General features: G+C 40.7%; 1 protein-coding gene across 1 annotated transcript; it reads right to left on the bottom strand.

Moving 5' to 3' along the window:
* Positions 1-1,768: 1,768 nt before the first annotated feature.
* On the bottom strand, positions 1,769-5,707 carry LOC140224596 (uncharacterized). The gene is made up of 2 exons (XM_072300386.1): positions 4,337-5,707; positions 1,769-3,966 (listed from the first exon to the last, which is right to left on the bottom strand). Exons 1-2 carry the CDS (start codon positions 4,890-4,892, stop codon positions 2,234-2,236), a joined length of 2,289 nt encoding a protein of 762 aa, XP_072156487.1. The 5' UTR covers positions 4,893-5,707; the 3' UTR covers positions 1,769-2,233.
* Positions 5,708-9,279: the final 3,572 nt, after the last annotated feature.

The following is a 9,279-nucleotide window of genomic DNA, read 5'->3' as shown; positions in this document are numbered from 1 at the left end:
TTCATGCAACCACACCTTTTCTACGGTTGGGTTTGATTTGAAAGACCATGTTGCATGAACGTAGAATACGGTTCATAAAGCTCAGAGAGCGAATACACGAACCGAACTGATATTGGACATTATACTTACGGTTCCAACCGAACTTTTTTTTCTCAATGATGAGTGATAGCATAGCGAGTCACACAACTGCCTCAATCCTAGCAGTTACCCTAACCAGAGTCCCGTTTCACTGAAAAAAAATTCTCGGCGTTTTTACCACGGTCCGTTGGTACCTTTATCATCTCACTTTTTTTTACCAATTATTGGTAATTTTACCAAGACAGACTGGTAAGCTTACCTAAAAACCGGTATTTTTACTGTTTTTTTCAGGTAAGAATACCACTTTTGTTGGTAATCAATTCCCGGTAACTTTGCCATTTTATCTCGGTAATTCTACCACGGTTGATAAAAAATATTGGCGTTTTCACCAAGGTCCAGTAAAATTACCGAGAAAGTTCCATAATTTTACCGAGATTTCTCGGTAAAATTACCAATTCCATAAATGGTAATTTTGCCAAGAAAAAACTGGGATCAAATAGAACCCTGAATTCTTGGTAATATCACCTTTTTCTTAGTAAATACACCGAGATTTTTTTTTTTTTTCCAGTGTTCAATGACCGATATTTCCGGGCATCGGAACCGGAAACTATGATGTGGCAAATTAAGCGCAGATTTTTCTCCTCGTAATTTCCGTTCCCTCCGTATCTGCGTCGTCCATCGGGCAACCTGGCGCGGGCAGTGTGTAGCAACACGTGTTGCTCGGCTGAACGTGAGCAGCAGATGAACAGATTTGCATCCTCGCTCGGAGCCCGCCGGGCCCGGGTCCAGGCGCAGCGGCACGGCGGCGGGTGCATCGAGGATTCGGGACTCCGGATCCCCGGTCTCCCCGGTGATGCCGCCCGGCCCGCGCGGCCCGAGACGCGGTATAGTAGTCGTCGCGTCGCCGGCAAAATTCGGAGTCGGAGAAAGGGGACCCCGAGCCGGGGCGCTGATAACTGTTCAAGATTTGGGCCAGGAGCCTCTTAAGCCCCCCCCCCCCCCCCCCACTACCCCCCGCAACCCGCAGGCCTATCTCGGGGCCGCTACCTGGACGCCTACCGCCGATCGTGAGCTGCAGTAGCGAGGCGTGCTTTGCGACGTATCGATTGTTATGACATTTAAACCTATGGAAAAGGATCGATAGACAGGGTGTTCGCAGAGAACACCTTGATAATCGATTCTTTACCATAGGTTTAAATGCCATAACAATCGATATGTCGCAATTCACGCCACGCCACTGATCGTGAGTAGCTTCGCGAGCGTCGTTGTCAACTTTGGTCGACGAGTCGATACGTTTGGAAGTTCTTGTTGCGGAAATAGAGACAGGAGATTGAAAGTACAGTAAAAAAAGTATTTTGGATTCTCCCCTGAAAGTGTGGTACAACCCCGATTTGTTGGACGATTTGGACATTTCTAATCAATTTTAGTAGTGCCGTGTACCACAACTTTTGGGTTCATAACTAAATTAATTAAAGTACTGCCAAAATTAATTGGAAATTTCAAAATTGGAATTTAACGCCTACCTCTTTTTTCCGTAAATATCCGGATTGTCCTTGTGTCGAAGCGGAGTCCGCAGAGTATTTAGCTTCATGCGTTCGTGCATGTTCCTTAGGGGTCATCCATAAACACTGAAAAAAAAACTCCGGCTGCTGGAGCCGTAGCTTCGATTGCTCCGGGGTCAGAGGCCGAAGCTAGGGTGGTCCACTTTGGGCGATATCGGAAAATGGACCGCGCCGCCCTCTAAATTTGTTCTATAAGACTAAAAAATGATGTATGCCAAGTTTTTTTGATCATCGATAATTTTAAGTGGTGCCGCATTGAGATTGAATTTAGGAAAAATCACCAAAAATAGGAAAAAATGACAAAAATTGTACAAATTGGCAACGTCTGTCTAAAAACTTAGATGACCCATTACGCCTCGTAAATTTGTTCCACAGAACACTAAAATAACGTGGACTAAGTTTCAGCACTTTTAAACAACATTGAAACATGCCACTCTCGTGCAGGTTTTCTTGAAAAATCACAAAAAATGACGTATTATCAGAAATAATTTTATTCTCTAACTGTAGGTAAAGTGAAAACAAAATAATGGCAATAGTTTGGGCGGTGTCAAAATAATGAATGAAACCTACGGTAGGAATAAATACATTGTTTTTTAGAAGTCTTGCCTCATGGTGGATTTGTTAAAATTTCTGAAAATTGTCCTATACTCTGCCACATTTTGCAGAATACTCTGTTTCTGTGTTTCATCCTTGGTCAAAATTGTTTCGTACTCACTGATTAATTTCACACCACGCTCAGCAATGTCGTTTACTACTTTCATCTTTTTGACTATTGACTGGCTTTTTTTGTAAGCCTCACTTTGGTCCCAGTCTTCAGGATCCTCACCTAGAAATTCATCGTTCAGTTCTAGCCACTCGAAAAAGTGATTAGAATCTGTGTTAATAAAATCACTTATCTCTTTTTTCTGCAGATCTTTAAGATCAGATAACTTTAACCTCTTAATACCTTCGTTCGAAGAGTTTTCTTTTGCAAGTGCTTCAACCATTTTTCTTTTTTCATCAGTTGATACTTCGTCATCAAAAAAACTAAGAGCAGCATTTTCCGGAGTTAAATACCACAAGTGATTTTTAATTTTATCAAGAACAGCATCAGATATATCCGAATCTATTTTTTCGTATTCAATCACCTTTTTCGCAAATTCCAAGTCACAGTTCGGGGCTTTGTGTGCCAAAGGTGCCGTAAACCATGCTTTTAAGTAAAGCTTTACGATAAAAATACACACATCTCTTAACTTTTCTTCTACTTCTGAAACAAAATCGAGCTGTCCCCTGAAAAGATACATTTTAAGGGTATAGATAGCTTTCGCCATCCAGCGAGTGTGATTGAAAGCACCAGGTGCTCTGAACTTGGCACCTTTTGTTTCACCTAAAATAATTTTTGAAAGTTTTAAAAATTCCTCGTAATCATCTCGTGGCTGTTTCGTGGACGTTAAGACTAGTTCTATGAAATTAAGTATCTCAGCTCGATCACTCTTAAAAAACACTAAATCCTCATCAGTAAAACTTTCAAATTTATCCTGATCAATACTTGGCCATGCATTTTTAAATTTAGAAAACAAGCTAACGTTTGGACCTGGAGAATGAGGTATTTTGCACTCAAAACAAGCTTTTAAGTACAGCTCGTAAATATGGTGCCGGCAAAGAAGATACAGTAAAGCCCTACCGAGAAATTGCTCCAAAATAACACAAGCACCATTGATGTGTCCTGTGTTGGAACTTGTGGTGTCACAACATAGTGCCTTAACAATCTCACTTTGATCCCATTCAATTAATTCAGAGTAAACAGCCTTTCCTTGCTCCAGCCCAGTTGAATCATGCAGTACAGGCACTGCCAACAGTTTTTCTACATCCCCGCTGGTTAAGAACACTGCAAGTCGATCATGTTTTCCAGACCCTTTATCATTAGGAAAAAGTTTCCCGTCCCAATGAACAACAGCTGCACTCAGAGTCATATCCTTAAAATACAGTTTTACTTTCTCGGCTTTTTCAAGACGCAAATTCTGCCTGGCTCGGCGGATAGAAGAGCGACTTGAAATAATCGAGGCTGGATCAAAGCCTAACGCTTCGACTACTGCTGATATCAGGTGAACGGCATCCCTGTCACTCACTTTACATTTGTCAAGAACCGTAACAACTTTGGAGCTCATGACGTTAATTGAACCCTGTGGTTTGGTTCTTTCCGGCGGCGGCGGCGGCGGCGCTGACTGTGAATGTGATGGTCCAGGTTCGCATTCGAGTGGTTCATCAACTGAAAGTTCTACTGAAGAATCTGTATCAACTTCCGGTTCTGAGCTATCCGACACATCCCGATAATCAGTAGCTCCACCTGAAAGTTGATAGTTTCAATCTTCACTAGGAGAACTTTAGGGAAAAAATAACAATAATTGTTCTTCAGTTCTACAGCATATTTCTGCCTTCTTCTCCCCCAGTAATGTAAAAAAAAAAAAATTGCAAAAGAAAAGGGATGTAAGTCCACGAAAGATGTAGAAAGTACAACTGTTTTTTGACATAAGTCAAAGGAAAAAGTCTAATTCGACCGAAAATTCTACCAACTGTATCCTCTATCCCGGTTTAAATCAGAAATAAGCCTTAGTTGAGGAGAAAAAATATACGCTTGTCAAATTGACAAATTGATAAGCATTTCCTAAGTTAACTAAGTTATTTAAAATTAGTAAAAAATTGAGAAAAAAGCTTACAATTTTTTTCCAGTTCCTTGGCAAGTTTCTCTGCTCGTTCTCGTTCCCTCTGCTGCCTCTCTGCTTTCCGTTTTTCCTGTTTTTCTAGCTTGGTGTCGATGCCATACATACATCCAACTCGTCCTTTCTTTCGTTGATTGATTAGAAAATCTCTGTCTTCTTTAATACGTATCATGTTCAAAGCATCAGCATGCGCAATATCGAATAGGTCATCCAAGTTGCTGATAAAGTCATTTTCACGTTGCACGTTAATAACACTGCGCCTATGTGAGTTCCTCTGCACATCTCTCCAGTCTTTGTAAAGATCTTCCACTTTTTTAATACAACGATCATCGTGTTGCACGGGAATTCTAGCTTTGCTCCAGAAAACTTTCACCTCTTGGATAACAAGATGCGAACTATTACGTAGATCCAAGCCCACTTCCCGCAGGTTAAAAAATAAAACTCTTAACACTTGTCCTTTTGAGGGGAGTTTACTCCCTCCAATGCCCGGACAGGAATTGCCGATCAAATAAACGCTCCGATCTTTACGTAAGGATGGTTTTGAAAGCGACATGGTTACACGAAATTTTTACGGAAGAAAAAATCGAAACCAAAAGCACGTGTACGCCCGATTGAGCAGGCATGGTCTGACTGAATCCCTAGCAGCCTGTGCCTTACGAGGCATAGGATATTTTGCAAAGTTCAGCACTTTTACGAGCAAACCAACGTTGATAAGTGCACACCAAGAGTGCAGTCAATTTTCTATACAAGCCTTTCAAAAATTTACTTTTGTCTGCAATATGACAACGCGTAACAGCGAGCCTCAGAAATTCCTGTCTTATCAGCTAGGCGCGAATATGAGCTGGGAGTCCTGGGAGTTCCTGGACTCACAGGCTGTGGATGCTGATTCGTCATACCTTGCCATATTGTGCTGTTAATGATGCAATAATTTGCTTCTAATTAGAAAAAAGCAAACTTCTCATGAAAAATAAGCAAAATTTTGAAGGAAAAAACTGCCAAAACAAACCGAGAACGAAAATGGGGTAATTTATCTATTTTCGCGCGATTTTTCATACAAAGCGGAACCCCTCCCCTCCACTTACATTAACATTAAACTCGCATACATTTTAGTACGGATTATTTTGAAGTCATGTTGACCATATTTAGAGGGTGCCACTGTTAATTTACCGACGTTGCCAATTTATACATTTTTTTCATTTTTCCCTATTTTCGGCGAATTTTCGAAAATTCAGCCTCAATGCGGCACCACTTAAAATTATCGGAGAGGAAAAAAATTTGGCACACATCATTTTTTAATCCTAAGGAACAAATTTATGGGGCGGCGTGGTTCAGATTCGAAGAAAAAACATCACCCATGTTAAAGTGGACCACCCTCCGAAGCTACGGCTCCAGCAGCCGACATTTTCGGCCTTTGAGCCCGGAGCGGACGGTATGTCTATATAGCCCGTAATTACGGCTCCCACGGCCGGAGTTTTTTTTTCAGTGAACGGAACTGCGCAGTGGTGTGGTCAAAAAATGTTCATGCGGGATTTTCAGTCAAAAACTTCCAATGAGGGAGGATATTTAGGTGAAAATTTCCCGGAAATCACAAATAAATGGCGTTTTGGAAGGAGTGCGTTTTTTTTGGGGAGGGAATGCGCGTCCCTCTTCTTGCTCTATATCCACATCGTGTTGGTTCCCTTCATCTCCCGCACTAGCAGTAAACAGCGGAGCAATGCTAGTTCAAGCACTTCAAGCCTCGCGCCATCGCGCCTTCAATTTTGCAAACGCAACGCGGGCATCCATCAAGCACGAATAGTTGTATCTCTGCGCCTTCATTAACGCGCGTCCTTTTTCTTGTTTTATTTCCATGTTGTGCTGGTTCGGTTTGTCGAATTTGTAGTGGTGCTTCAAAGGCTACGTTAACAGGACAGCTGAGGATAAGAAGAGGCGTGATTTGGCCTCCATGTTTTTAACTTTTCTCCCGAATCGCGGCGACACCTTACTATTAGCATAGAACGGATCGTTGCGAGTTCATGCCTCGCGCCATCGCGCCTTCATATTTGCAGATACTACACGGACATCCATCAAGTACGTATAGTTGTATCTCTGCGCCGCGCCGTCATCAATATGCGTCCGTCCTCGTGCTCTATTTCTATGTTATGCTGGTTCTGTTTGTCTTATTTGAAGTACCTGAATATAAGCAATACATGGGAGGGGGAGGGTAATGACTCCCGCTACGCCGCTGAACGTCCGTTTGATAATTATAGCAATGGGAAAATATAATAAATAAATCAAAAACTATAAGCATAGGATTAGTATGCATTGTACTTATTTTTCATTTAATTAATTGAGCATAGCTCCTTCCGGTGTGAATACGCCCTAATGACATCAAGCACATTTTCCGATTTATTTACCCCTCACTGGGGGGAAAAAAACCACATTGGATCTTGAGTCCTGACTCCTGAAAACCTTGACAAGATAAAATACTCTTGATTCAATCAGATTTAAGCTTAAATCAAAATGAAATCTGCTCAAATTAAGAGGCTTGGTTCTTGATTTAAGCAAAAATCCGATTGAATCAAGAGTATTTTTTCTTGTCGATGTTTTTAAGAGTCTGGACTCTAGATCCAATGTGTTTTTTTCCAGTGCTAGCTACCTCTTTAATTTAGGTTTCCCTCCTCCTCGCCTAAACTTTTCAATACAGATAAATTTGGCAACGCAAGACTCATCCTTTACCCTTTAACTTTGGCTAAAATCTTGAGCTAAAATTTTTCACATCCTAAAAATAATCAGCACTAAATGATTTTTAAAAACAAATTCTGAAATCCAGTACGAAGAACGTCTGGCATTTAAACCGGCATAACGTGACAAGACTTTTCACAATTTTCTCCCTGATGATCTGAGACTAATTTCTTGGGCGTAGGGAACAAAATCATGAGACGAAACGACAGCATTGGAACGGCCATATCGCGTCGCGTATCCGTGGATGAACAGGGCCATATCGTCGTTCCTCTAACGTGAGGACGTATCTAGATTTTCACGTGAGTCCTATTCTCCGTATAACTCTATGCTTTTCGGGGCTCATGTAATAATTGAGATACTCTCTTACGTTGGAAAAGAGACGATTTGAAGTAGTAGCTGCGCAAGCGTGACAGCTCCTCCTAATCTTCGGTTTCAAGCACTCAACTGTAATTTGGGTGCCTCGCAGCTAACAGTACATTTGTTTATAACTTTTATCGGGTTATTGTTTAGAATCTATAGCTTTTTAGCTTCATCTCGCTGCTCCCCTCTCTCTGCGCCCCGGGCAAGTCGAGGCGAAGGAGCTGTTTGGAGTCTTCGAGTCTGCACCTTCCGAGTCGTATAATTGGCTCTTGATGATCGACCTCCTATTCACGGTAAATCGAGTATCGACGGTGAACTGCAAACCACGTATCTCGCTTTGCAACGTTCCAAACTTCCTGCTTCATTTCATTTTTTTAAAGGTAAAACATCTCAACCAAATTCTTAAAAACTTCACTGGAAAAAAAATCTCGGTGTATTTACTAAGAAAAAGGTAAAATTACCAAGAATGCAGGGTTCTATTTGATCCCAGTATTTCTTGGTAAAATTACCATTTATGGAATTGGTAATTTTACCGAGAAATCTCGGTAAAATTATTGAACTTTCTCGGTAATTTTACTGGACCTTGGTAAAAACGCCAATATTTTTTATCGACTGTGGTAGAATTACCGAGATAAAATGGCAAAGTTACCGGGAATTGTTTACCAATAAAAGTGGTATTCTTACCTGAAAAAAACAGTAAAAATACTGGTTTTTAGGTAAGCTTACCGGTCTATCTTGGTAAAATTACCAATAATTGGTAAAAAAAGTGAGATGGTGAAGGTACCAACGGACCTTGGTAAAAACGACGAGAATTTTTTTCAGTGTTGCACCATTTTTCTTTTTCGTATGAAAAAAAATCTGGTATACATGAAGGAACGATGTTGATTTGTTCTCCTTTAAAAGAATAAACTGGGAGTGGAGGTTTCGAATCACCATGGACAAGATACGTAGTTCTGAAGTTTGATCGTCAATATGCTCCTTGGGACTTAACAAGGGACCACCGGCGTTAAAAAGTTATACATATTTCTATTTTTAAACGTCACACGGCATTTTAGGTTCTGATTTGCTCCGTCTGTAACAACCATACATATTGGACTATAAATATTTTAGTGATCAAAGTGCGTGGGAGTATGATGTGAGGGCTATATAGAGTATGGTTTACCTAAATCCCTGTCAAGAAAAGGGTATTTTTGTACCCCTTTTTGGAACGGCAGGACTTTTTTTTAAAAAAAATCAAAATATTAGAATTTTCGACAGTAAAACATGTAAAATGTCCAACGGAGTATATTGCCAATATGAGCTTTGAACTCAATCTAGAACTTTCAGCGGAGAAGTATCTCATCATAAGATTTCGTTTGTGACAGATTTGAGGGAAATCAGTGAGTTTCCTAAATATAGATACTCTTTCTTCCAGGTGCCTTGAATTCTGGAAACGGAAAAACAAACCGTTGGGAACTTATTTTAAACGATCCTCGGCTACTTATCAATCTGAGGCTGGTCCTTGAGATTTGATCAGTGGCGATTTTACAAGTTGACAACAATGTTTTTCCTCTATTTATTTCCATTAAAAATATCGATCATCGGTGAGGCAAGCTGCTTCACCAAGAATCGATCGTTCACATACATTTAAATATAGGAAAAATAGTGTCACCAACTTGCAGGAATCGCCACTGGATTTGATGGGTTAGAAAAATTGTAGATTTTAAAACACCGCAGGCGAGATACGTGCTTTTTAACTTCCACTAGCGATGTGAGATTTGCGATGAAAAACGGAGCCTCTTTAAATTCTTAATTAGCTCATGAGAGATGATTGATCTCCAATTTTTCGTGCTTCCAGCCTCCATCAAATCCTGATG

This window comes from Bemisia tabaci, chromosome 5 (genome assembly GCF_918797505.1).
Source record: "Bemisia tabaci chromosome 5, PGI_BMITA_v3".
Lineage (NCBI taxonomy): Eukaryota > Metazoa > Arthropoda > Insecta > Hemiptera > Aleyrodidae > Bemisia > Bemisia tabaci.
Note: the sequence above shows the minus strand (reverse complement) of the source record. Positions and strands in the feature narration are given on the sequence as shown.